This window comes from Anser brachyrhynchus, assembly GCF_964034855.1.
Source record: "Anser brachyrhynchus genome assembly, chromosome: 11".
Lineage (NCBI taxonomy): Eukaryota > Metazoa > Chordata > Aves > Anseriformes > Anatidae > Anser > Anser brachyrhynchus.
Genome location: NC_137706.1, coordinates 9,367,990 through 9,395,832, shown reverse-complemented (window position 1 = coordinate 9,395,832; position 27,843 = coordinate 9,367,990). Strand labels below are relative to the sequence as shown.

The 27,843-nt window shown below is 62.9% G+C and overlaps 1 protein-coding gene across 1 annotated transcript; it reads right to left on the bottom strand.

The window, feature by feature from the left end:
• Nucleotides 1-293: 293 nt before the first annotated feature.
• CSPG4 (chondroitin sulfate proteoglycan 4) lies at nucleotides 294-21,002 on the bottom strand. Its single transcript, XM_080607737.1, has 10 exons — nucleotides 20,211-21,002; nucleotides 11,468-11,631; nucleotides 7,108-10,677; nucleotides 6,402-6,881; nucleotides 5,968-6,144; nucleotides 4,110-4,308; nucleotides 3,859-3,990; nucleotides 3,612-3,766; nucleotides 3,173-3,356; nucleotides 294-2,789 (listed from the first exon to the last, which is right to left on the bottom strand). The coding sequence occupies exons 1-10, from the start codon at nucleotides 20,302-20,304 to the stop codon at nucleotides 898-900; spliced, it is 7,047 nt and encodes a 2,348-aa protein (XP_080463863.1). The 5' UTR covers nucleotides 20,305-21,002; the 3' UTR covers nucleotides 294-897.
• Nucleotides 21,003-27,843: the final 6,841 nt, after the last annotated feature.

The window sequence follows — 27,843 nt, the reverse complement described above, 5'->3', positions numbered from 1 at the left end:
GGGGATATGGGACATCCCGGCGGCGTTTCAGCCTTGCCGCAGCATGCTGAGAGCAGGAGGTGCCCCGCCAGGAGGCACTCGGCTGCAGCCCCGCGGGGTGTTTTTGTTGGGCCCCATCCTGAGCCCAGCACTCAGTTTTTCCTTGGATAATTTCTATTTAAGCGTTCAGGCCGTCAGCCCGGGGAAAAGTTGAGCCAGAGCCCGGGGCTCGGCCTGCCACCTCCAAATGCTGCTCTGCAGCTCGCCGGGCTTGGCAAGGAGCGGCGCTGGGAGGGAGGCGGCTGGGGCAGACCGATTTTGGGATGCCCCTCGGGAAAAGGCACTTTATTCCCTGCACTTCTGCCATCCTGGAGTATACAGTGGGAAAACATGTCAGGTCCCGTGTCCTGCTCTTCTTTCCGGCTTCCGAGCCTTTTTTCCAAGTGGGTGGGGACCCCTTGGAGTCCCTCGGCATTGGCCACGGGGTTTTTCCGAGCCTCTGCTCCAGTGCCTCAGCCCGCCTAGCCCTGGGGGATTTGGGCAGCTTCATTCTAAGCCTGACTCAGTGCAAGCCGCTCGTCATCCTCCCTCTTGCGCCCAGAGCTGCTCGCCCATGCCGGGCCCCCCTGCTCCCCCCCCAGCACCCTTGGGTGTCCCAGGCGAGCACCCCAGGGCTGCGCTGGCCTTTGGCCCCCCCCTCCCCTCTTGCAGTGCCCCCCTGCCCAAAGCTGTCCGGAGATTCGGAGCTCCTGGGTGGGCCACACCGGCAGCCCCCCCATCCCCAGGGTCCTCCTGCGCCCGCGCGGTGCCAGCTCCCGCGGGGGAGGAGGCGAGCCAGAAGGAGGCAGCGGTGATGGTGATGCTCTGGGGTGGTCTGGGGGGGGGTCCGGCCGCTTGTGCCCCCCACGCCTGAGCCCCTCACACCCAGTACTGGTTGTTTTTCAAGGCGGGGTTGGATGTCCGGCAGTACTGGAGGAGCTCGGGGTCTGGTGGCACCCCAGGACCCGTGCCCTGGGGCGGGGGACCCGCGCCCTTGCCCTCCAGGGAGTTGACAGTCGTTAGGGGGATGCCTTGGTTGGGGTCCGTCCTCCGGAAGGTCTCCTGCTCCGGCACGGCCCCGTTCTTCGCCTTGGAGGACGGGGTGCCCTGCACGTGGTGCTTGCCCGTCTTGTTGCGCTTGTGCAGGTAGAAGAGCAGCGGCAGGATGAGGGCCAGCAGCAGGAGGATGAGGCAGATGGGGATGATGATGCTGAACATGTTGGCCTCGATGAAGCTGAGGAAGGTGCCCCCCTCCACGGGGCTGGGGCTGGCGGTGGCCCCGGGGCCCGGCCAGGTGCTGGGGGGCACCATGCCCACGTCGCTGGCGTTGGGGCCGCTCCGCGCCGTGCCCTGGGGCCACGGCACCGGGGATGATGGCGCTGGCGGCGCCACAAGTAGGGTGACACCGTAGGCTTTCGAGGCATTGTAGGGCTCGGTGATGTACTCCAGGGCTGCCAGCGCTGGTGGCACTCCGGCAGCCGCCACCTCGAAGAGGAAGCTGTCACTCTGCGGGTGCTGGCGGGTGTCCCCGGCGTCCAGCACCTCCAGCCCCACCAGCCCCTGCTCCAGCTCCCTCTGGCTGAAGGTCTCGATCGGGCTTGGGGGCTGCCCTGGGTCCCCCGAGACCCTCACGAGCCGGCTGCTGTGGGGCGACCTGCGGATCCTGAAGACCGGCACGCTCCTGGTGCGGTTGGCCAGCTCGCTCGCGTCGAGGATGCGGGTGTCCAGGAGGGCCGTGGTGCCCCGTGGCCACACGCTCCCCGGCCGAGCCGTCACCAGGGCGCGGACGGTGACGTTCACTTCCCCGCTCCTGTTCACTCCCCGCGATGTGGCGAGGAACTGGAAGCTGTCCTGGGGAGAGGTGAGCTGGGTGAAGGTAAAAGTCACCTCCCCGTGGTCCAGCTGCGCCTGCGAGAAGCCCCGCGCCGGCTTTTGGTTGACCAGCACCTGGCCAAACCTCGGGTCCCTGGTGATCCTGTACAGGGCATCGCCCTCCCCCGGGAGGTGCCGGGGGGTCAGGGTGGCCCTGTTCACCTCCTGGGGCACCTCCAGCGGCACCGGGCTTGCTGCGGGCAGCACCACGACTTCCAGCGAGGTCAGGGTGGCCGGGTGGTGGCCGTCGGACAGGCTCAGGGCTAAGGACTCGGGGACACTGCTGCTGGTGGTGGTGACGAACACCACGTGGCCGGCGTTGATGTCTGCTTGGGTGAAGCGCTCGACGGCCACCTGAGGGTTGTGTGCGTTGGCCAGGTGGCCAGCGAGGGGTCTCTGGAGCAGGGTGTAGACCACGTCCTCTGGGGAGCCCTCCAGCTCGGCCACGTCCAGGTACTCCCGGGACAAGGTCACGGTGGAGCCGTGCAGGACCTGCAGTGCTCGGCGCTGCTTCACCACCCGCGGTGGCTTCCCGCCGCCGCCGCTCACCGTGATGTTGAAAGCTTCGGAGATGAGCACCCCGTGGCGGGGAGGACGGAGGGACTGCTGCGCCCGGGGCCGGAGCCAAGCCTGGAACTGGAAGCGGTCTTCAGAGGCAGCGTCCCCGCCGTGGGTGTAGGCCAGGCGCCCGGCGGCCAGGTCCGACTGCAGGAAGAAGGGCTGCGGCTGCCCCAGCACCACGCCGGCCACCGAGAGCTGCCCGTGGAAAGGCAGCCCCGTCACCAGGAAGACGACATCGTGCGCGGCCCTCTCGGGGACCGAGACTTGGCTCAGGAGGTTGGACGCGTCCAGCAGCGAGGTGCCGATCTCTGCCCGCTCAGCCCTGGCGAGCTGGAGGCCTGGGAGAAGGAGGGAAAACCCAAAGCGGCATCAGAAACAGAGGGATGTGAAGAAACGGAGAGGGATGGGGGAGGAAAATAGGATCGATGAGGCTGGCAAGACAACGGGAGGAAGGCACTGTGTGGATAGGGCCAGCAAAGGATGGACGTGGTTTGTCAGATGTCGGTGTGGTATCAGAGCTCATGCTTGGAGGGAGCATGGGAAGTTGTACAATTGTGCTTTTCCTTCAGACAAACAGCCTCTCCTGACGTTTGCACAATCCCCACCTCCCTGCCCGAGTGAGAGGATTGTGCAAACCTCAGGAGAACTTGTTTGTCCCTTGCTTCTCCTCCAGCCACACTCCGCACCATCCCCCGGGCTGATTTTTCCTTTTTTTTTTTACCTGCATTTCTCCATAACTGAGTCGAGCGCTGGGGGCAATTCGCCTCGAATGATATCAGCACGAGCAGGATGAAGGAGTCGGAGATGGAGGTCGGAGTCACCACGCGGAAGCGGATGGCGTCCTGGGCGAGCCAGAAGGGCTCCTGTGGCATCTCGTGCTGGTAGAAGATCATCCCGCCGTCCACCTAGGAGGGGAGAAAGCTCGCTCATTTCTGCTTAATGGCAAAATAACCCCAGCAGATGATGCCGTGATGCCATGACCCATCTCATTTCTGGTCACTGCTGGTGCCAGTGCTGGAGCCGGCGTGGGCACCGTGGGGACTTGGTTTGGCTCCACCAAGGAGGCACCTTTCCGGCAGGAGCTTTTCACCCAGCAAATGGGGTGGGACCCCCGAGCTGTGGGGCTGATGGAGGGTCTCCTGGAGGAGGCGAGACCTCACCTGGGCTTGGGTAAAGTTCCTGACTTCGCCCCCGCGGGCGGTGCGCAGCCGGCCAAGGCGCGGGGCTTGCTCGATGCTGTAGTAGAGGGCCGTGGGGCTGGCGGGGCTGCTGCTCACCGCCTGCAGGTTCTCGCTCGTGAGGGGTTGCAGAGCACCTGGAAAACACGCCGGGGGGGACATCAACCCTGCCCCTCTGTCCCCAGAGCAGCCTGGCTGCCGGGACCCCCGCGCGCTGCCCCCTACCCACCTGGGCAGAGGGTGAGGCTCTGCTTCTTGGCCAGGCTGAGCTCCTCGCCCTGCGCCCTGACGAGGAAGAAGTGCCCAGGGGACAGGTTCTCGCCGTCCCACAGGTCGAAGGCGAAGCCTCCATCCAGGGGCCCTGCAGAAAGTGCGGAGCTGGGGCACGGGGCAGCCCCCTAACCTGGCACGAGGGGGACCTCGGTGCCACAGGGCTTGGGGACAGGGGTGGTGCCAGGGGACGCCTCGTCCTGGACGTACCTTGGTGCACAAAGAGGACGAGGCCGCTGTCGATCTGCGCCTGGGTGAAGCGCCGCACCTCCACGCCGGGCGCCGGCCTCAGCACCACCTTGCCATTGACTGGGGGCTGGATGGAGAAGGTGACCTCCGCCGCCGGGCTGTCCTCGTCCTCGGCACGCAGGGTCTGGGGGCCGATGGTGGCCGTGGCACCCTTCCGCAGCTGGGGGACAGGGAGAGGCTGTAACCCCCCCCGGGCACCCCGGCCATCCCCAGCCCGTCCCTGAGTGCTGGTGCCTTGCACCAGGAGGCATGTCTGCGCCACACAAGGGCTCCTTGTGCATCTGCTGGGCAAAGCACCCGTGCCCTGGCCTCCTCCCAAGCCCTGCATCACCCCGTGCCCATGTTTCCCAGCACGTACAGGGTGCGTGCTGCCCGTGCCGCCCCGCAGCCGGCCGTGCCACCCATGTCCAGGGACACTGCCACCACGATCCCACAGCACCTGCATTCCCCAAGGGGCTTTTCAGTCCCTGGGGCTCCTTCTGCCAGGGCTGCAGGGGGATGAAGGTGAGCAGGAGGCAGCACTATGCCCCGTTCCTAATCCCCTGCCCCATCCCTGTCCCGCAGACACCAGGATTAGGATTATTCCTGCGATGTCAGGTCCTGCGCGCCCTCCCCAGAGCCAGCTGCGTCGGGTTAGCTTAGCTTTTCTCCTCACTTTCCAGCTGGCTGATCCCCAAACATTTCTTGAGTGGGTGTGGGTGCCGGCAGTGAAATCAAATCCGTCAGCAGCCCCCGCGGGACTGGGGGAGAGAGGCCGGGAAGCGCAGCTTTGGGGAGGCGGGATGGGGGAAGCGCTGCGCGGGGGCAGCCTTGCTGAGCGGGGCCGAGCACACCGAGCCCCACATCCGCTCTGAATTATTAAAGCTGCGCTCCTGCCCTCCTTTTCTGGCTTATTATGTCTGCCCACACTCCGTGTCACCTCTGCGCTCTGGGAGAGCTGGCGTGGAGGCAGCGAAACGGCGCCGGCAGCACGGCAGCGCGGCGCAGAGGGCAGCAGAAGCCTCCCTTGGTGGCATCCAGCCACCCTCCTGGCAGGAGGGACCGCAGCCCGCAGGGCCTGGTCCTGCCCGTGTGGACTCTGCACCCTGCCACTGGCGTGCGTGCAGCAGGGGAAGCTTTGTGCAATCTCCGTGCCGGGCCCGGGCTGACCTTTAAACGCTGAAGTCATCTCTCTGGGAGCGCAAACACACGCGCGGCCCCTCCTGCATGCTGCTTGCTTTGTCCTGCGCAGGATAAACCTGTGCTTCTGGGTGTATTTTTTATTATTATTTTTTTTTTCCTGTCTTTTGATGGTTTTATAGTGGTTGGGAGGGAAGGTAGAGCTTCTCCGAGTGACTGTGCTGCTGGGCTGGCTGCGAGGCAGAGGAGGGGTTAACCCGACCCTGCAGGGGTTTGGGCACAGCTGGGGCAGAGCGGGGCTCAGTGCCCTACAAAAGGGATTTGCTGGAGGGGGGCTGCCTTTGCTGGGCTGGGGGGGGCTTTGGGGTCGAGGGCAGCATGGGCAGACCATGGGCTGGCTGCGGATGGGGACCCCAAACTTTGCAGGGCAGCCCCCCCTCCGCCTTCCTTTGGGGTATCCCTGCTGGGGTGGGAGATGGGGGGCTGCTAGGGAAGCAGGGCGCGAGGAGCGGTGAGAAACCCGCCTGAGCCCCGCTGCGTGAGCCAGCCGCCAGCAGCCGCCGCAGCGGGACGATGCTCCCACCTTGTGGACAGCTTCAGCATCGCCGGGGGAGGAGGAAGAGGAGGAGGAGGAGTCGGAGAAGCCCTTCCAAGGCCGGCCCCAGCCCCTGTTTACCGGTGCCCCCCCGCAGCCCCTTACCTGCAGCCCGGCGTTGATGCGCAGCCGGGGCCCCGCCGTGCGCCGGGGCGCGATGGCCACGAAGATGGTGCGGGGCTGGCTCTGCCGGCCGCTGTCGGAGGCGTTGGCCACCAGGGTGAAACTGTCGGCCCGAGCCCGGGGCACGTCCTGCCTGTATTGGACCTCCTGGTTCTCCACCTGCGGGGCAGGGGCTGGCTGAAGGGCCCGGCTGCGGGGCGCGGGGGGGGGACGGCCCTTGGGCACGGCCCCGGCACCACGATAGGGAGAGGGGCTGGCACCGGTGCTCTGCCCGCATCCCCTCCCCGTGGCCCCCAGCGTTGGGTTTGGGCTTTCCCCCCACCACACCAGACCCGGACGGGGTGAACCTGCCACCCTAAAACCCTCCATCCCAGGGGCAGCCCCCCTGCAGCCTCCCCGTGGCCCCAGCCCCGTACCTCGCTCCAGGTGAAGCTCTGCAGCCTCTCTTCCTCGGGCCGCTTGGTGTTCAGGAGGGTGCCGAAGCGGGGGGGCTCCAGCACCCTGAACTCCACGCCATGAGCCACGAAGTAGTCGCTGGGGATGTTGAGGACGGCTGTGGAGAGGACGGCGGAGCCTCCTCCCGGCACCGTGAGGTTGCCGACGTCCAGGGGGATGGTGGCAGGGAGCACGCTGAGGCTCACTGCCACCCCCTCCAGGGGGTCTGCCCCCCCCGCTGTGACATCCACGACGAAGTGGTCCCGCTCCTCCTCTGGCTTGGAGTGCAGGTAGAGGACTTGGCCGCTGTTGATGTCCTCCTGGGTGAAGGACTGCACGGGGTCGAGGCTGGGCGGCTCGTCCGAGTCCCGGCCGTGCTGAACCATCACCAGGAAGCCGGAGGCCGGGGGGCTGCTCACCAGGTAGACGATGTCCTGGGGGGGGATCTCTTCGTGGGCCACCTGGGAGCGTGGGGGAGGCACGGTGTGAGTGTGGGGGCCAACATTTGCCAGGGGTTGCTCTGAGGGTCATGGCAAAGCCAGACCTGGGCTCTGCCCCTGGGCAAAGCCTGACGTGGGCACAAGTCCTTTGGTCATTGCAGGTGGGGGTTAAATAGCCCCTCTGCAAGTCTGTTGTCCGGGGAGGTGATGTGGGTTTTGGGGAACAAGCAGAGAGGGGGATACTCACCAGTAAGTGCTCCTGCTTGATCTCGGCCGCCTCCCCCTGGAAGACGTGTATCTCCTTGTTGTTGACAATGCGCAGGGGGCTTGGGTGGGTGTCCAGGAAGATGGTGATGGCCAGCGTGTCCTCCACCGCCACCTCGTTTGCTTCCACGGTGAACTGGAGCTCATCCCGGGCGTTCCTGCTCCCGTTGTGGCGGTAGGAGACCTCTCCTGCCAGCAGGTCCCTCTGGGAGAAAGCCATAACCGGCTGCCCCCCTCTAAGCACGGCCCCCCACCTCGGTGGGGTGGTGATCAGGAACCGTATCTCCTCGTCCGACCTGATGTCCATGTTGGTCTCCAGGCTGAGGACGGAGGCGTCGATGCTCCCCTGGCTCCCCTGGGGGATGGCAAGGCCGGTGTTGTTGACTATCTTGATGTAGGGCTCTGACGCCTGCACTTCCAGGAGGGCCGTGGTCTGGTGGAGGCCGTCTGAGACCTGCAGCTGGATCCAGCCCCGGTCAGCCCCGGAATGGACAAAGAGGATCTTCTTCTTCCTCAGGTCATCCTGGGTGAACCGATAGAGCTGGTGGCTTCTGTCGTCGACGGACACGATGCTGCCAAACAAGATGTCCCTCCTGGCCAGCACCAGCTGTGCGTCGGAAAAGCCCGAGTCCTTGTCAGTGAAGGCGATGTCATCCGTTGTCAGCAGGTGCTGCCCGTTGCGCACCACGTTGAACACCTTGCTTACCACCCGGACGGGGGTATGGTCGTTGACAGGCTGGATGGAGACCCTGAAAACCCCTCTCACCTCCTCCGCCTCGGGCTCGGTGCTGCCCTCGCCCTGCCTGGTGGCTACGAAGGGGATGTCGTCCTCCAGCGTCTCGGAGTCATCGTGCTGGTACAGCAGCCGGCGGTGCAGGATGTCATCGTTGGTGAACTCCGTGATCTCCTCGCCGGATGCCCTGCCAAGGGACGCGGCCCATGCCAGCCTCCCGTGGGCTGGCCCCTCAATCACTTCGTAGAGGTAGTCCATGCTGTTCAGGCTCTGTACGAACAGGTGGTCCTTGGAGATGACAGCCTGGCCCCCCTCCGGCACCATCAGCAGGACGTTGGTCAGGTCTGGCGCGTCGGGGTCCCCCCCGATGCTGATGGGGTAGGTGTACACGGGAGAGTGCTGTTCACCGGCGCGCACATGGAACTGGAAGGCGTCCTCAGCTTGCTGGGAGTTCCTGACGGTCGCGCTGTAGCTCAGGTGGTTTCTTTGCAGGTCCTCCTGGGTGAATGCGAAGCCCTCGGTCAGCCTGCTGCCCAGCAGCTCCAGGTTTCCCTTCCTGGGGGCCTGGATGATCACATAGCGGAAAGGGACTGGGGCAGAGTTTGGGTCTTCCAGCATCGCCTCCAGCTCCTTGCTGGTGATGTTTTTGTGCCGCTTGTTCTTCATCTGGAGGGGGACCATGGTCTTCATCTTAATGGTGGCTCTTTTAATGCTTATGAGAAAAGTGTTGTTTGGCAAGACCTTCTGGCCCACCTGGACGTCGAATCGTAGCTTCTCCACGACATCCTCCAGCCGGTGCTCTGGATCTGTGCTGAAATACTGGATGCGCCCTTGCTCCAGGTCTTGCTGCTGGAAGGACTCGACTCTTTTCCACTCCCCTCCCGTGCTCCCCTGTTTCTGGACCTCGCCATACCTGAGGGGCTCCGTGAGGCTGTACAGGATGGGCACCCGTTGTTTCACGGCGTTCGTCTCGGCGGACAGGTTGGCTGTGGAAATGCGCGCAGCCCCCCCTTGGGAGATGGAGAGGCCGGTGTTGTTGCGCAGGCGGATGTCGGGCTCTATGGCCAGGATCCTCAGGGTGGCAACGGGGCTCGGGACGGAGCCGTCGCTCACCTGGAAGGTGAGCTGCAAGTCTGTCCCGCTCTGGTGCACGTAGACTACGTTGCCTGCTTCCAGGTCCCTGCAGGAGAACTCCTCGATGGGCACGCCAGGCTGGAAGTCGTACTCCACGTAGCCCTCGTCCAGCCTCTGGCTGCCGTGCAGCTGGAACTCGAGGTCGTCGCAGGAGGTGTCGTCGTCCAGCACCTGCAGGGTGTCCGTGCTCAGGTGCCTCCGCGTGTGTGTCAGGATGGTCATCTGGTTCCCGTGGGGGAAGATCACCTGCGGGGCGTCATTGGTGGGGCTGACCATGATGGGCAGCACGTACTTCTGCCCCTGCCGCAGGCACTCAGGGACGCCCTGCTGGGCGGCCACCGTCACCTCCAGCACCAGCTGGTCCATGGGCGCTTCGGAGCCGTCATGGGCATACCGGACTTTCCGATTCACGACGTCCAGCAAGGTGAACTTCTTCCTGCTCCTGGACCCGGGGACGTCCAGCTCCAGCTGGCCGTGCCGAGGGTCCCCGGCGAGGGTAAAGAGAATTTGGGATGGACGGATGTTCGCAAGGCTCAAGTCGACCGTCGGCTGGACGTGTTTCCACTCCAGATAGGCCGTGCCCCCTTCAGAGAGGACGAGGGGGCTGATGTGCAGCAGCCTGCTGATGTTGGCCAAGGCGGGTGGGAAGCTGCTGTCTGGCCGGCACCCTTCCACTGCTGGCCAGGCATCCGGCGGAGGGGAGGTGGGCGCCTCGTCCTGCTCGTACGCCTCCTCGTAGTCCTCATAGTCATGGTCCGACTTCCCACAGCCGGCCACGATGTTCTTCGTCAGCACGGCATCCTGCAGGCTCTTCCTCTGCAGGTTTATCCGCAGGTCCTCCAAGCAGCCAACAAAGGAAGTGTTGCTCATGGTGCCCGCCGAGGTGAAGGCAAGGCGGTGCGCTCTCAGCCCTTGCAAGGCCTTTTCGTTCAGCCCTCCGATGAAGAGGTTTCCCCGAAGGTCCAGGTAGTTGTTGATGCCCCGGTTGGACGTGGAGGAGGCGTAGTAGTCGATCAGGATCTCGAGCTTGTGGGTGCCTGTGTAGACCTTGACGTAGTGCTGCTGCTTGTCGCTGATGAAGACGTTGTTGTGCAGGACGACGACGCCGTTTCCCTTGTTGACAAAGCCCCTCAGGCGCCCGTTGGAGACCTCCAGGTAGAAGAAGTCATCCTCTGTGCCCGCGTGGTAGATGAGGGGCGCGTGGGTGACGTCTGTGGTGACCACAAACTCGATGGTCCCTTCTTCCCTCGCGTCCCACGTGGGGAACGCCACGTATGACTGTGGCCCCAGGAACCCAAAGGGGTCCTCAGGCTCGGCAGAGAACTGCGTGCTGCAGCCTTCCTGCACCTCATGGAAGACCTTGGAGCTGCCATCGGAGGACAGCGGGGAGAGGACATCCAGGCCGTTGAACGTCACCAAGTGGAGGCAGCCTCTGAAGGGCGAGCTGGCCCCGGCGAGGTAGGGCAGGTTGAGGCCGCCGGTGCCACCAGCGTAGAGGCCGTACTGAATGTCCAGCTCCCGGACGGGCCCCGGGATGTCCACGGAGCTGTTGAAGAGGCCGTCGATGGTCAGCGTCATCCTGCCGTCCTCCACCAGCAGCTCCACGTCATGCACCGCCAGGTTGTCCAGCTGCAGCTCCGCTGGCGACTGCAGCGTCACCTCCTCCGAGCCCAGCCGCAGCCTGGCCTTGGGGGAAGGAAACCAAGTGGGGTCAGCACCTGGGCTCGTGCACAGCACCCTCCTGACAAAGCGTGGACCCATCCCTGGGGGTTTAGGAACGCTGTGGTCCCTCTGCTCACTGCCACGTGCCCTGCCCTGCTCTGCCCCTGCGTGCTCCTCCATCTCCCAGCCCCTTCCCCACCACCTGGGCTGCTCCCAGCCCCGCCAGCCGTCAGCCTGGGGACTGGCAGGGGAAATAGCAGGCTTGCATGTGTCCGCTCTATAATCCAGAAATGGGGTGGGCACCGTCCCCACGAGCAGCAGCCCGGAGCCTCCCTAAGTAGAGGGTTGGCCAGCGGGCCCTGAGACACGCGCTCTGCCTTGGGGAGCTCCGGCCAGCTGCTTGCTGGTGCTCAGATGTGGTCCGTGGCCCAGCCCAGCAGCTTCCGGGGAAGCAGGGATGTGTTCTTTGGATGCTCCCTGCTTTTTTTCCTATGTGGTGGGCACCAGCCCCGTGTAACCACAAGAGGAAATTTTGTTCTTCTGTCCTGCTCCCTTCCCACGCCCCAGCTGCGCTTGGCCTGTGGTGGGATGGGGGCGTTGGGTGGAGACCTCTCATTTCTCTGGTCCTCTTGGCCCATCCCTTCCCCAACCCCTTGCACTCCAGGGTGCTCAGTGCCATGTCTGAGCATGCAATGAGCACGGGGTGCTGGCATCAGGGTGTCCAAGACGCTTCCCATGGCCAAGCTTCCCTACCTGGGGGCTGTTTCCCCATCTTTAATATCCCCGAAGGGACTCGGGGAGCTGCGGTACCAACCTGCAGGGTGCCGGCTCGCAGCTGCAGCAGGAGGTGGTCGGGCTGCCCGGCAGCCAGGAAGAGCAGCCCGCTGCCCTGGCTGGTGTAGAGCTGGAGCCGCAGCCGCACCGTGCGCGAGGCGTCCGCCAGCGGCATCTCCACGTAGCTGTCCCCGAAAAAAGAGGCTGCGGAGGGGGAAAAGGAGAGGGTCAGGCAGGGAAAGGCACCCTCAGCCCTGGCCGTGTGGGTGCTGTGAGCCTTCAGCCCCCTTCCCAGGCCCCTTCCCTCGCTGGGCTGCGCGTCTGGGAGCTGCATTCTCCAGCGCCGGCCACGCGATGGGGCCCGAAGGCTGCAGCCTCCAGCCTCCCCCTGAACACGTGCAGGGAGGTGTGCTGTTAGCCTAAGGAGTCCTGTCCATTTCGGACACCCCCGTGCCCCTCGGGAGGAATGGGAAACCTTGCCATGCAAATCCTCTCCCCGCTCAGCACCGTTCTCAAACAGCTCCCCGTAGCGTCGAACCGCTGCTAAGGTTCGCCCCGGAGGCAGCGGCTCTGACAGATCCGGAGGAATAAATGCGTGCAGTGCGTGTGTGCAATCCATATGTGGATGTGGGAGCGTGCTCGGCTGGAGCTGCCGCTGGAAGGCGTTCAGCACCCAGCGTATGCGAGACCTCAGCGGACTCAGCACAATGGCATGCGGTCGCGAGACCAGGGACTGTGTCACAGGGCGCTGGCAGGAGGAAAAGCACGAGGTAACCACAGTGTGGCACAGCTTAATTTTACAGCGGTGGTGCTTGCTCACTGGCTAAATGCATGTGTGTGCACTGCACCCGCGTGCGGAGCACATGCTGGATGTGGCCCCGCGCCGCGGCGCTCCCTGCACCGTTAGCTCCGTGCCTGCGGGATGAAGCATTAACTCTGTCAAGACCTGTAGGATGTAAAAGTCTGGGGAAGATGTGCTGGGAGGGGGGGGAACTCATGTTTTCAGGCCACGCCCTGTGAGGTTTAGGCGACTTTTTGTGCTTTTTGGCCAGGCTGTGCCCTGTGGAGGGATGCTCCTCTGGGCTCTCCACGGAGCGTCTCCAGTCTGAGCACTTTGGGGACAGCCGAGCGGCCTCAGAACTTGCAGCCCTCCTTGCCCTGACACCAAATCCCACCTCTGAGAGCAGAGGAAGGGCCTCAGCTTTCTGCTGGGGTCCGGGAGAGCAGTGAGGGCATTGCAAGGAGCCTTACCCCACCCACGCCGGGCAGGGCGGGAATGGCAGCATGGAAATATCCAACGCCCGCTTTAACGGCCAGCCGCTCGCTCAGGGTTGCCAGCACGTCTTACTCAAGCCTGCTCATTTCCTGGTCCTTGTGCATGCCGTTGGCAAGTGTCACTTTGGCTTCCTCGTCCTCCTCACCCGAGCCAGTGACTCCCGGAGCCTTGCTGTCCTCTCCCGACCTGCTCCCTCCCGCTGCTGGTCTCTGCAAAACCAGCCCGATGGCCCTTCTGGCACCACGCTGGACGCAGCACATTGCAAAAGGCTTTTCCCTCTCCCTGCACAGGCATGGGACGCAGGCACGCACGCCCGCATTGCATTTGGGCCCCAGGAGACCTCGCCTGCACATTCCGTGCTGGTTCCCACTGAGCTTTCCCCCATGTGCGTGCATGGCTCCAGCTCCCACCGAGCCTTTGCTTTTGTGGCTTCCCCTAGCCCAACAAACGTGGCTTTCAGATGTTGCTGAAAAACAGCGCAAGGCTGCCAAAAGCGCCGATGCCCAGGGGAGAGATGCTGCTTGCAGGGGAGGGGACCCTTGCCCCGTTGCAGAAGGCGCTGGGATTTTTCTCCGGCAGCAGAGCAATGCGAGTTACTGCTGTTTGTCTTCAAACCTTGTTGCAGCACCCCTCTGCTCCACAGCCCGGCCAGGAGGTGCTCGAAGGCAGCTCTCACATCTTGCAGCAGTCTGTCAGGACCGTGGTTTAAAGCCGAGGGTGACAAATGTGCCGTCTTGTCCCCAGAAGGGGATGCCCCGGCTGGCCCTCGCACCCCACGTGGAGAGAAGCAAATCCTCGCATCCGGGGGCAAGCCCCTGGCCGCCCCGTTCCCCCCGGCTAAAAATAATTCCCGTTCCCAGCTGCAGGGTCCCGCAGGAAATCGCTGCCCTGCGCCTCGCCAGCCCCGTAGAAAGGCGGCTGCGGAGGCGAGTGGGGCCCCCGTCACAGTTTCCGAGCAGCCGGCCAGCAGCCAGCAGATTATAGGCTGCACTGTCTTTTTATTTCTTCTTCTTCTTCTTTTTTTTTTTTTTTTTTTTTTTCATTGAAAATAACAAGGAGGAAAGCCAAAAGCCAGGCTCTGAGCAAACCCCGGGCGTGCTCCGCTCCTCTGGGGCCGGGCGAACAAGCGAGGGCTCTGTGCGCATTGGGCGCCCGCCCCAGCCGCCGGCCACGCGCCGGGTCTGGGATGCCCTGGCCTGCTTCCCCCTGCCTCGTCCCCTTTCCATCGAAAACACAGCTGCTTGGGCCCCTCCGGCTGTTTTCTAGTGCCTGGGGACGGCGCTGGGACAAGCAGTGCTTGTGGCAGGGGGACACACATCCTTCCCCTGTGCCTGGGGTGTAGGGGACCGCGTCCCCACTGGGAAGGATGCTGAGGACGAGTGGAGGAAAGCCTGCCCAGAGGAAGGCAGGCTGGCTGCTCAACAAGGCTTCATTCAGGCTGCCCGAGCAGGAAGGGGCCGTGCGCCCGCCTGTGTTTGCAGGGAGGGGACTGGAATTCGTTAAAGCAACCTTTTAATTGCACCCCCAGCTCCAGGGCGGGGGCCGGGGGCGCCTCGTGCGTGCACACCCCACCTGAAAGGCTCTCTGTGTCCTCAGCCCTTCCCTGCCCCGGCCTTCCTGGGGTGGAAAATCAGGTGTGGAGCGAGGGCTCCTTGTCCCCACCAACAGCCCGGTGTTTGTGCTTCGCCTCGAACAAGCGGCCCCTGTGTGCCGGGGCTGGCGAGCCCCTCGCTGGCAGCCGCTGCTCCGGGACGCCCCAGCCTGGTGCATTCCTCCTCCGCAGCGTCAGCGGGCTCCCAGGCGCTCAGGGCCGGGGTTTTGGTGACTTTATAAGGCAGCGGGCTCACCCAGCCCTCCTGCCTCCGCCGTGGGTGGCCCCCGGCTTCGTCCTCCCCGGGAGCTGCGGGATGGGGCTGGGGACAAGAGGGGGCTCGGCGGGAGGAAGAGGTCCCCGCCTGCCCCGCGCCTCTGATGGGTTTTTTGGAGAAAGGCTGCATTATGCTCCACATTCCCTTCGTTTTACGGCGTGGTTTTATTTATGGCCGGGGAAGGAAATGAGCAGCCTGCGAGGCGGGCTAAGGCAAACACAGCCGGTGCGCAGAGGCCCCGGGGTTTGGCTGGGGCTCGGCTGGGAGCATGGGGGCCCCAAAGCCCCCTCTGGGGATGGGGGGGGGCTGGGGGCTGCTGGCTGCAGGGCTGACGAGAGACCCCAGATGGGTACAGCGGGGAAATCCCCGTGCAACAGGGTTGGGCGGCATGGGAGCTGGCCCTGAGCATCCGATCTCGACGGGGACCTCAGGGATGTCCTGCAGCAAGTTTTTGGAGCAGCTGGAGGAGCTGCTGCCTCGTTTCCCCCCCTGCTGGCATCGGTGAGAGCCCGTGGCATGGAGGAAGGCTTTTCCTCCTCATCCCTGCTCCTGTGTTTTCTCCTGCAGGCTGCGAGCATGGCTCCCACGGCCTCGTGCCAGGGCCGTGCGCGCTTCCCAAACCCCGCCGCAGCCGGACCAGGGAGCGGGGCTCTGCTCCTCACTCCCGCCCTCGCTTTCCAGGCGCAGCAGGGATTGCTGGAAAGCAGAGAGAGCAGAGCCGCCTCTGATAACGCCGCCAGCTGCGGAGGAGCCTCGCCACCCCCTTTTTTTGGCCGCTGGAGGAGACCCCCAGGGAAGAGGCACCGCGCTCTCCCCTGCACGTCCTGCTCACCCCACAGCACCCGCCCCTACCTCCACGAGAGCCTCCGCCTGTGTTTGTTGCTGCAGTTCCTTCCCAGCTGCTCTCCCTCTCTGCCTCCCCGCTCTCCTGCCCTGGCTCCCGCACAAAAATGCCTTTCTGCAGCCCACAGACTTCGGGGTCAGGCGCAGCCATGGCCCCCACTCGGCCCGCACGGCCCCGGCAGGAGGAAGGCGGCGCAGCGCTTTGCTCTGAAATGGGTCCAGCAGCCTTGGCCGCAGCCTCGCCACTCCGGCCCTCGCTTCCCCAGCGTAATTTTGCCATGATTCAAGCAGCCCAAGTGCTGCTGGCATTCCTTGCACTGCCCTGCCCTGCATGGAGCCACTGAGGGGAGGGCACGGCGCTGGCATCTGCCCCTGCAGCACTGCCACGGTGCCGGGGACCCCCAAAAATTGCCAGGGTGCTCTGCCAGCACTGCCCCTTTGGGGACATGTGTGCAGCTGGAAGAGCACACCCTGCACACGTGTTAAACATCCCGGTGGCTGGGGCGCAGCGTGACATCGTGGGTCACACCTGGGGACGAGCATCCGTGCGTCCGGCACATGGGGAGGGGGCTGCCCGCCCCTGCCGCACCCCCCAGACTGGAGCAGGGAGGCCGGGATGGGGAGGCTTTAATTCTGTGTGCTAACGGATCCGGAGGGATGCGGGGAGGCAGCCCGAGCTGGAAGAGGTGCTTGGAGGTTTTGCTCTGGGAGGAGAACGGGGGGGGGGGGGGGGGGGGGGGGGGGAGAAAGTGGGAGGATTTGGGGAGGCCAGCGGCTAAATGGGGCTTTTGTGACGGCCCCGGCAGCGTGACTCAGGCTCGCTGCATCTCCCTCTGCCAGGAGAAGTTGGCCTGGAAATTTTGTATCAGCCCCAGAGGACGTGGTTTCCAAACCATCCCAAGACGGGTTTTGTTCTTTCTTTCTTCCCCTCTCCTCGCTCTCTCGAGCTGCCTCTCGCCTTCTGGCTGCCAACTTTTCCCAACTCCACCCTGCTCGCGGTGAGCTCCGTGCTGGGGCTCCAGCTGCCCGGCCAGTCCCTTTATCTGGGAGCGGGGACACGGCCCCCTATCTGGGCACGGGGACACGGCCCCGCACCCTGACCTGCCCCCGGGGGCAGCGGAGCCGGGCGCCCCTTTTGGAGAGGCTCCCGAGCATCCACCCAGGACGGGCTGGATGTTACCAGAGCGATGCGCGGCTGCAAACAAACAGCCCGGCCGCCGCTGGAGAGCTTCCCGGCAGCCGCTTCCCAGCCTGGCGTGGGACGGATCGGCCTCGGAGCGCCAGGACAACGGGGATGCACCAGCCAAATTCGGGGCTGGGGGGGGAGAGGAGCTCCAGAGGAGCAAATGTGTGGGCGCACAGGGGGGAGATGCCAAAGCTGTGCCAGCAGCAACCTGCGGGTTTAATTTCCTCATCCAGCGCACCCAGGAAAGGGATTTGGGGTGGTCTGGCTGTAGCAGAGCAGCTGAAATCCTTCCTCTCCCCTTTCTCATGCTGTCAGGGGCCCCCTCCCCACCCTGCCCTCCCACCCCAGCCCGGGATTTCTCAGCCCCACGCCTTTCCCATCTCTGAGAAACAAGCCGAGGGCTGGTGTTTATAGAGAAAATAAACGCCTGCCCGCCCGCCCTCTATTTATAGCTGGGAGCACATACGTGGGGAAAGGGCTGGTGGCGCGGGGAGGCGTGAGCAGGTCCCCCCGGGGCAGGAGGCTGTTCTCAGCCACAGCTACCGCTGGCCAAAACTCGGCTCCGGCAGCCTCGTGTTCCCTGCTTCCCAGAGGAAATGACCCCCAGGACCCTCGGGTTTCTGTGGGATGGGACGCGACATCTCTGATATCCCAAGGCAGATGTCCATGTGGGAAGAGCTCTGCTCCGAAAATGTGCGGATTTGGTCTTATTTTCCCCAAAACCAAAAATAATAAAAGAGAGACGTCTTGACCAAAGAGATGGGATGAGGCAAAACAACCTTTGCCCGCACGGTTTCCCCTTCAAACTGTTGGCCGGCTGTGGGAGGTGTGCATGGCACCGTGCGGCCGGGAGGAAAAACAACCGCCAGAAAAACAAGATTTGGGCAAAAGCAGCATGGGACGTTCCCGGTGCCCATCCCTCCCTGACTCACGGCCCATAAAGGCTCCTTTAATAACCCTTGAGTCATGGCAGCACACGGGCCCTCGGTGCGGTGGCACTGGATGAATGCGGCTTTCATTTCCCCGGCGCTGGCGGGCACGTGCTGGGACCGGCCACCTTGAGGCCGGGTGGTTTTCCCCGTGGCTTTCTCTGCTGTTTTTAGCAGTGCCCGCCCTTCCCCAGCGTGCTTGCTGTCTGCTACCGGCTGTCTGTCCGGCTGTCAGGCAGCCAAGAGCAACCGCCAGGCGCGGCGCGGTTCCCCGGGGCGCTGTGCCGTGCGCCCAAGGGCGCGGAGCCCTCGGACACCCCGCATGGATGCTCCCATTTCAGTGCTGCTCCCTGCACAAGCTGCTTGGTGTCCGGGGATGTTGGGGCCGTGTTTGGTAAGCACAGGCCTGGCCAAAAATCCACCTGTGTGAAAGCAGCTTGGTAACTAGTGGCTTTTTTTTTTGAGGCTGCTTTCTTCTGGGCTTCCTTTTTCTCCGGGGGCTGTGCGTTAACTGAAAGCCTCCGTCCTCGTGCAGACTTTCCAGGAGCAGCGCAGAGGAACATCTGCTTCGGGAGGAGGGAAGCTCTCCCACTGCTCCTTGTCTGAGCTCTCCCCTTCCCTTTGCCCTGTCCCAGCCACGGGGATGGGCACGGTGGCGATGGGAAGGTTTTGGGGCATGGTTTGGGGATGAGGAGCCTCTCGTTCCACATCTCCACGAGGTGTGCAGACACAGGGCAGTCTCGGGCACGTGGGCACGGCTCCAGCCCGAGCTGAGGAGCTTTCCCAGGGAAAGCTGGGGGCTGAGGAAAGCCACAAGCCTGCTGACGCCAGGGGAGTCCCGAAAAGGAGCGAAGCAGAGCCTGGTGCCTGCAGGCGCATGGGAAGGGCTGCGCCGTGGCCAAGCTGTGCTTGGGGCCTAATTTAGACACACATCCTCTGCTGAAGCCCATGAGGCCGTGTTCCTGGGCAGCCTGCAACCTGACGTTAGTTCCTCCGGGCTGAGGTTAACCCCGAGCTGCGATCTTGGAGGAATGCACTTATTATACATTTGCCTGCAGCCCTCCGCTGCTAAATATAAGAGTGAGACAAGAATATTCCTCCCCGATTCCCACGATACCAGTTTGCATTCCCCCTCTGTCAGACTTTTTCCTGTCCGTTCCCATCAGCTGGAAACTTTTCCAGCTGCCCGGAGCCGTGACCTCAAAGCACGCGGTGCCCTCGCTGAGCATCGGAGCAAGGAGAGGCCGGGTCTCCGAGCACGGGGGTGACATCCACGGGTGGCAGGCAGGTGACAGAGCTGGCCCAGGGATGGACACGGGCTGCATTTTGCCCTTCCTCCAGCACCCTTCCCAGGAAGCTCCCGGCCCCTCCGAGTGCCCAGCACGAGGACTGGGGGACTCATTTTTTGGTGGCCTTGCTGGGGGACCGGGCGCTTTTTGCTCTCTAAGCACTTTGCTAAAGTTTCGCGCTCCGATGGCAGGAGGAGAAACTTCCTGGTGCTTTTCCTTTTCGATATACAGCTGATGGGCACAGGCTGCCCATTTCGGGCTGGGCACGGCAGGAAATTGGTGCAAAACCTCTTCCCCTTCTCAGCCCCAAGGGCCTGAGCTAGCAGATGTCCTCTGCCCCCTGGAGCCGCGCCCTGGCCTCGGGTGGTATTTGGGGGCAAACCTCTGGGTTTTGGCAGTGCCAATTAAAGCCATGCCTGCGCCTTGTCCATGCTCAAGCCTGGCAGTAGCCTCCCAGTGATTTTGGGATGCCACAGGGGTGTCTGCACCTCCGGAGGGTGCCAGGGCAGCCCTTGAAGCTCTCCCGCGCACAGGAGCAGGCAAGAGCCCCACGGGGTGGAAGCCCTGTCCAGGACCTAAAGGTCAGCGCTGGAAGGAAGAAGAGCACTCTGTTCATTAACAAAGGGATTTTTTCCACTCAGCTTGCCAGGCATCCTAATATTTTGGTGCATGAAGGAAAGAAGGAACAAGCCTGGAGGGAGAGGAGCAAGTCCTGGGAGGCCACCTGCTCCCCGGGGAGGGAACGGGGATGGCAGAGCGAGGTGCCCCAGGGCTGCTCTCTGCTTTTGGGCACGCTGGGAGGACTCATCCCCAGGGTGGCCGGACCCCACCACGGTCCCTGCTGTCCCTCATGCCCCCCAACACCGCCAGCCCCCCAGCGCCTGCTCCCACCCTGCTGTGGGGTGCCCAGAGCCATGCACTCAGACCTTGTGGTGCAAGGCAAGCCCCGTGCCCCACGCTGGGGTCTGCGCCCACCCCGGCGCACTGGATGGACAGACAGACAGACAGAGCAGAGCCAGGCGGTGAAGCACGCCCTGGTGAAGCTGCTCAGCTCCCTCCTCACCCACCGCTTAGCACCGCTAAGACGCACGGGCCCCATCCCACCCAGCACCCTTGGGAAAGCAGCCGGCAGGACATGGGCGTGCAGCTCCCCGGGAGACACGGGGCACAGCAGCCCTGCCGAGCAGCCCCAGCAGCTCATCCTCCAGTGGGACAGGCTGCAAACACCCTGCCCAAAACCAGGCAGCTCCTTGGAGGGCACCCAGGGGTGCTCACACTGGGTCCCCTTCACTCCCAGCCCAGCCAGCCCCGCGCTCTGCCCTGCGCCTCCACCGCCGAGCGTCCCCCTGTCCCTCGCTGCTCCAGCAGCAGGGTGGTGGGACGGGGGCTTACCTCCGCCTGGGGGTCCCGCGCGGAGGGGACCGTGCTGGCAGGCCAGCAGCAGCAGCAGCAGCAGCAGCGTGGCAGGGCTGCCTCGGGTGCCCATGGTGCCTCCCGGCCGGAGCAGCCTCCGGCAGCGCCCGCTTCCAGCCGAGGGCTGCCGCTACTACTATATTTAATAAAGTGCAGCGAGGGAGGGACCTGCGGCTTCTCCTGCCTGTCAGAAAGGAGGAATTCGCTCGGATTACAAATTTTCCCTCTTAAAGGGCTAGTGGCCTCCCGCTCCCCGACCCACCCTGCTCTCAAAGCGCCCTTGTTCCCGCTGGGGCGACGCACGGGGAGGAGCGGCGGTGCTTGTCCTGAGGGTGCCCAGGCTGCGGGGCGAAGCGGGGTGCTCCTGGGTGCTCTCTGCTCACTGCAACGCCTCCTGCACACTGCTGCCCGCAGGAGGGGCTCTCCGAGGGTCCTACAACAGGGTTAGGGCCATCGGGGTGATGCTCAGCTCGTGGGATGCAGGGCGGAAAGGCTCGGGAAAAGGGCTTCGTGGTTTCTCCCTGGGCATCCACCTTCCCTGGGGCCAAGCCGATGGTGCACACATCTGGGAGAGCTCGGACCCGTTTGGTGACAGCATGTCCCCACCCTGCGAGCCCTCACCCTGCTCTGGCTCACGTTGGAGCCCCTCTCTCCATCTCCCCAAACCTGCTCCTGGCTTCCCGCTGAGCCCTTGTGCAGCACACATCTCCTTCCGCTCAGACGTCAATATTTCAGGTCCCTTTCCCCCCGAGACACCTTTTGCTGATGGATTACGCATGGCTTGTTCCCTGCTGGTTTATTTCTAACCTCTTTAGGGCCCGTGGTGTGACTTTGCTGTCTTTGGCAGCATTTGCAACACCTTCCGGCTCAGAGTCTTCTCCAGACGTAATTAATGTGTTGTTTACTCTTGCTTTCAGATCATTAATAAAGACATTAAATAAACCTGGGATGTGCCATTCTCTCACTGACTATTTATGAATAATTGTCAGGGGCTCGGTAAGTTCATTAGCTAATTCTATTTAGTCTGTGGGTTACATATTAGCCAGACTTGCTGATTTGTACAGATTCAATTTTGCCAAGTATTCCCCTTCCTGCCTTTTATCTCTGGCTCTGCCAGGAGCTCTGCCTTGCTTCGCTTCCCCTCCGTCCCCGGCTTTCCCCCTCAGTTTTTGGGACCGATGGAGGGACGACATGCTCAGGGCTCATCCACTGCCATTGGTACTCATGGCCAGCTCCAGGCCGCATCCCTCCGAGCCCTTCTTGTCCCCTTCCCCAGCCAGCATCTGGCGGAGGCGATGGCACAGCCGGTGCAGGGTGGCTCTGGGGAAGTGGTACCCAGCGGGGTCGGGGCGCTGGGGGACCCAACCCACACGATGCTCAGGCAGGGCGGGGGCACCCAGCAGGGTCCCAGCTCCTGTCCTTGCCAGGGAGCCCCGAGCTCGCATCGTGCAGGGCCGTAGCGGGGAATAAAGCCCTGCCGAGCCGGCTGCAGGGGGAGAGCAGCGAGCGGTGCTTGGAGCGCGCCGCCGGCCCTTGGCCGGGGTGTCCCATCCGGTGCTGGCAGCAGGGAGCGCATTCAGCAATGCTGCTGGGATTTAGCTGCTCAGCAGCTGCCTTCCCAAGCGCTCCCACGATTTAATAGGAACCAAACCACGGAGTTTGGGTCCGACCTGGCCGAAAGGATGTCAGGATGGGGGCTGCTGGAGGGGCCCGGGGTGCTGCACGGTGCCAGCTGCGGGCACCTCCCCGCCGCGCAGCGCGGCCACAGTCCCATTGGCGCAGGAGTAGGACATCAACGAGGGTTTTTTTGACCCAGGCCAGGAATATTTCTGCTACCTGCTCAGAGAGAAAGCGATGGGAAGCTTGCAACATCTGGGCAGATGTGCAAGGGTTTGGGTGGGGGGGTCCCCCAGGGACTGGGGCGCATCTTGCAGGCTTGCTCCGTGAGGCTGACGGCTCCCGTCTCAGGGCGAGGGAGGTGGGCTAGGAAAAGGGTGCTGTGGGGATCTGAGGACTGTGGGTTTGGAAGCGTGTTGGTCAGAAACAGCTCCCCAGAGAGTTTCAGGGCCCCGAGAGCACCCTGAGGTGCTAATTGTCCTGATCAACCCCATGTGGGGTCTCACCTATGCATGTGTTTAAGCTCAGGTGCCTTCAGCCTTTGTTCCTCTTCACCAGGGGCAGGCGTGCTGTAGCTCTGGGCTGTGTCCTGCACATCTCAGGTGCTGTGCGATGGGGTCGTGCCTGCAGGGGAGGTGCCTGCTACTGGCTTTTGAGCCTTGTCCTGCCGTGCCTCACCCTTGGAGGGTCAGGATGGGGCTCAGGAGCTGCCTGCAGCATGGTGAGTAAACACCTCCTGTCAGTGGTTTGGCACTGCCTTGGGGTGTTCCCCCATGTGTGCACCGGCATGGGGGCTCGTTTTGAAGCCCCAAAAAGGCACTGAGCTGGAGTGACCCCCAGCAGCTGTGCTGGGCGATGGGGCAGAAAGCCTCCTGGTTTCCTTGTGGTTTGTGCATGGGGCTTGGTGTGAGATGGGCTGTATCCGCACCGCTGGGGCTGGGAGTGCTGCGGCTGTACTTCCCCTTGAGTAAAACACTTTGCTCTTCCCCGAGCACCGAACACATCACTCCCAGCACTAAAAAGGAAATCGATAAAGCCCATTTATTTTTAGCCTGGATTTGGGGTGCTTTGGAAGAGCAGCTGAGCTGCGCTGTGGTGCCAGCAGGCTCAGGGACCTCTCCAGGAAGCGTCCAAATTCTCACCCTGGGTGAATGCTGACCTGTATGTTCCTGGGGAGCTGCTCCAGGCGGGGGAGCCTCTCCTTGCCCCAAGCACCAGCAAGCCCCCGGCCTGCTAGAGCCGTTCCCGAGGGCCTGGGGGGGCTCTGGGCTGGGGGGGGAGCCGCTGCCTGGGGGCACCGAGGAAGAGGAGGGTGCCGGTGCCGTCCCCATGCCGGCGCCCAGGAGGTGGCACCAGCGCACCGCGGCTGCGGGGACAGGAGCTGGGGACCCCCCGGCCCAGGTGGGCAGGGGGCTGCAGCAGGCGGGGGGCGTCCCTGCGGCTTGTCCCGGGGGGAGGTGGCCCCTCCTGGCCCGGCTTAGCCGGGGGGGGGGGGGGGGGGAGGGGACACGGCCTCCCTGCTGCGGCACCCACCTGCCTTCGGGAGGATGAGGAAGGTGCTTCTCACCCAGCTGGTGAAATGAGCAGGGGGAGAGGTGTGGGGAGGTGGTGGCACGGAGATTTCTGGGCTCTGAGAGACCCTTCCCCATGCTGCATTCGTTCATCCTATCAAACCCAGCTGCAAAGCAGCGCTTGGGATTTCCACCTCTGGGTCCTGGTGGCCGTAAATTCCCCCAAAATTTATGGGGCAGAGTAGCTGGGATTTCTCGTGCGCTGGGGCTAAAAATCCCCAGCTTTTAACCGAAAGCTAATATTCTCTTTCCAGCTGTTAATTCCGGGAGCTGGGGTATAAATTAAACCTTCAGGCTTGCCATAATGATCACAAGAGTGGGACAAATGGCGTTTTTCTTCCCTAGCTCAGGAGGGGCAGCTCCTGGCTGGGGGACCCTTGTTGTGTCTTACCCCCAGAGCAGTGCTCAGCATCCTGCCGAGAGGCACAGCACCTCTGCGCCCTTGGATTTGCCCAGTTTGGCCAGAATTTGGTGCCTGATGGGGAAGTCTCCCAAGGCAAAGCACGGTTCTAGTGGTGCTCGCCCCGTTGTGATTTGTGTGGGTTACCCCCAGGCTCTGTGTGCTGGAGCCGGTGCCTTGCATGGGGCACGGAGGAGGGAGAGGGCCCTGGATCAGCAGCTGCCAGCTGGAAAAATGACAGAATTCAGCCAGGGGAAAAATGCTATTTTGCGAGACAGTGCCACAAACAAACGGAGAATAAAAGGCAAATTAAAACCGATAAAAGTGCCTTGGCGGTGTCCCCTTTAAGCATCATATATTTTTATCTTGCTCTGGTTTTATTTGCCGGAAAGGGAAACATAAAGGCAGCAACATTCAATTAAACCTGCCCGTCAGCGGGAGGCTCCGTGCCAGGCAACGCGGGGGGCTGGAGCTGAGCACGGTGCCCGGGGGTGGCACACGGGGTGGCACGGGCGGCTCGTGCGCCTCGCCTGCCGCTGTCTCGTGGCACGCGATGGGGTTTGGGAGGCTGTGCTAATTGCCATAGTAACGAGAGCCTCGCTCCTGGCAGCATCTCCTTCCTCTGGTGGGCTCCTCGAGGACATGCTCACGTCTCCAGCCTCTTCCCATCAGCTCCTCGGTGCTCCCCATGCCACCGACCCACCTGCTAGCTTCCCGGGGGACCCCGGTTGGGTAACTCGAGGGAGGCTCCTGCCTTATTCCCCAGCAGGCATTCATCAGCTGAGCCAGTGCTGGGGGGTACTGGGGTCTGCTTACCCCTGAGGAGCTCCCCCAGCATCCGGAGCCCCCGGCCAGGGTGGGCTGTGAGCATGGCACGTGGGGCTGCCGGCACCGCAGGGGTGTGCCTGTGGGCTCCCAAAAGCGGTGCCACCATCACGGGTGATGCTGGAGGCACATCACACTTCTTAATTCTTCCTCAGAACATCATTATTCTTATTCTACACTTGTTAAAAGGGCTGGGCGCATTCCTGGAGGATTTTTTGTGTTGCCAGGATGTGTGCGGTGAGGGGATGGGGGCTGCTCTTGGAGTGCGTGGTTCCCATCAGTGCCCCTGTAAGTGTGGCAGGTGCTCGGGGGAGAGCGGTGGGAAGGGGAATTGGTCATGGGGGAAACTCGAAAGACTTCTTTGGTTGGGAAATGTGAGCTTGCAGTGCAAAGACCAAAACGACTGGAGACATGAGGCATCCTGTGCTCTCTGGTGGGCTGGGGCCATCGTCCTGTCCTTCCTCACACCCCTCCTGTCCTCTTGCTCCCTGCTCCTGGCATTTTGCAGCTGGTGACGTGGGACCTGCAAGGCGAACACCATCCTGGGGAAGCCAGGGATGCCAGCTCAATTTCTGGGGAGGGGACAGAAACATTCCTGACATGCTGCAAGCTCCTTTTCCCTCCAATTCCCTGCACGTGTTGACATGGCAGCCCTCCCTTCCCCTGCCTGGCAGGCTGCTGGATCGATGCGAGTGGCAGCTTTAATCGGTGGCCTCCCCGGAGGGCAGCGCAGTGCGAGGAAAGCCCTGCTCGTGCTGCTTATCGGGGCAGCCTCACCTCCTGGCCTCGCTGCCTCTTCCCTCCTCGTTCCTGGGGTTTGCTTTGAATTCGGCCTCGGTGCTGTTCTTGGGGAAGGTCTCCCAGGGCAGCTGCGGAGGGGTGAGGATGCTGCATGGGATTTCTGTGCCCTCGCGAAGGAGGCTCCAGCTGCACAGCTGGCGAGAATGGGATCCGAAATTGGATTTCACTGCTCACTTGGAATGGGCTCTGGTCGGGGGGGATTACTGGGGATTTAAAGCTAACATATGTGAAATGATAATGACACCATCCCCCAGCCACAGAGCTGGGTGCTGTGCTGTTAAATAAATAAATAAAAAAGGGGAGCAATTTGGCAATTAACATCCCAGCCCCGACAGAGCATCACCGGGGGCTGGCAGGGAGATGAAAGTTTGTGGGATCACTGCATGGCTGTTTTCTCCAAAACACATGGGCATGTGCTGGCCAGGGCGGCAGAATGGAGTAAGCGGTTGGGAGCCTGGCATCGTGTAAAAAACCTGCCTTTTTGGAGAGGTGAGGGGGAACTGAAGTGGAGAGGGGGGCACTGGGGCTGCCTGCGGCTCCCTGGGCTGGTTTTTGGGGCACAGCAAGGTCTGAGGCTCCCCACGGAGGGGCCATCCTCCGGGTGCCCCGCACCCCAGCTGATTTTGGGGACGTCTCGGTGGGGCCAGGTGCCAGCAGATGGCACTCCAGGATGCGTAGCGCAGCCCAGCGCCTCGCAGAAGCCGCCCGAAATGGCTGCCTGGTGCAGCCGGCTGCGGCTCGGGGCTGGGGCTGGCTGCTCCCCAGGGGGCCTCCTGCCCCAGCCTCCAGCGGCTCCTCTCCAGGTGCTTCCCCAGCCTCTGCATGGCCCTGGGGTGCTGGGTGCGAGGATGCAGGGCTGCGGGTTCTCCCCCGACCCGGGCACAGCAGGAGAAGCAGCGCATAGAGGCGCTTCTTTTCCACCCCCCGGCACTGGGCTCACCCCTCCGCCTTCAATGCCAAGTCCGGTCCCATCTCCAGGGGCTCCAAATTGCTTCTCAGCCGTGTTCCCAAATGGCTCAGAAGCATGGGAATGGCCGGAAGAACCCCTGAGCAGAGTCAAACCCCCAGTGGCACGGGGCAGAGGGGGCTGTGAATCCCCCAGGCATCACCCTGCAGTTGAGCCTGGGTGCAGATGGGGCTGATTTCCAGGGTCTAAGAGATTAAAACTCCCAGCCATCACACTTATTTTCAGCCTGGGAAGCTGTGGATGTGATGCCCAAAATGCTGGCACCTGCGCTGCGGGATGGGGCTGTGGGGACCCTGCTGCGTTCGGAGGGCAGCGGTGCCCGCACGGGGGGCATCTTGTGGCAAGCACGGGGGGCTTGGCAATTGTAAGGAGAGCATCTGAGCTGCCCAGTGGCCGAGAGACAGAGAGCTCTCGGCTTCAAATAAATGAGCTGGTGGCAGATTGAGGCAAGGCTAAAATTAAAGCAGGTCAGGTACGGCCGGCGTGCGGGGCTGGGAGGCAGGGCTTCAAAGCGCGCTCGCTCCGAGAGGGAGAAAAACCTTCCTGCGTATGCAAAGGACATTTGCAGAGCTCTAATCCTTTGATTAGAACAGATCTGAAGAGAAACCGTGCTGCTGCTTGAAGAGAGGAAAAAAACCATAACTACTCTAAACTGATGGAAACTGAGCTGCTAATCAGCAGAGAATAATGATCAATTTATTGGATGCGATACATCTAATGATGAAATACCAACTGTCTTTCCTAATTCCTGTGACTAATAGAGAAGGACACAGTAAAAAAGTATCAGTGAGAGCAAGCTGGCGCGATAAGGGCTGGAAGAAATACTGAGGCAGGGCAGCGAGCACTTAGGTGAGTGCAAAAGGATGAGGAGCAAAGGATGAGGTGCCGAGGGCTGGGTGTGTGCCTGTGGTCCGTGCCAGGGGGCCAAGGATGTGCCTGCGAGACCGCTCGTGGCTGGCACCGTGCAGTGGCCGTAGCTCGATGCCACTCAGCACTCAGGTGCTGTTATCTCCCACAGCCAGTTAGGATTCCTGCCCCAAATGTAAAGCTTCGGTGCCACGTGGGACACGTCACTGGCTGCTGCTGTGGGGGCGAGCTTTGCCCCTTCATCTTCCTCAGGGCTGGGCAGGGAGGAAGGCTGATGCTTGAGTTGGATGCAGGCCCCCTCCCAAGACACAGAGGAGTGAATAAAATCCCTGAAGGGCTGCGGGACCCAGGGCCTCCCGGCCAGGCAGCCAGCTGCAGGACAGCTGTCAGGCTGCAGCTTGAGGGCTGGCTCCGGCACAACCCGAGAGCATGGGAACGCCGGGCTCGTGTAAATAGCAATTTCCAGGTACGGGAAGTATGCATAAATAAACCCAACGAGGCTCGACTGCCGTTCCCGGACAACAAACACCTGCAGACCATGAGCTTGCTGTGACGCACGCTTGG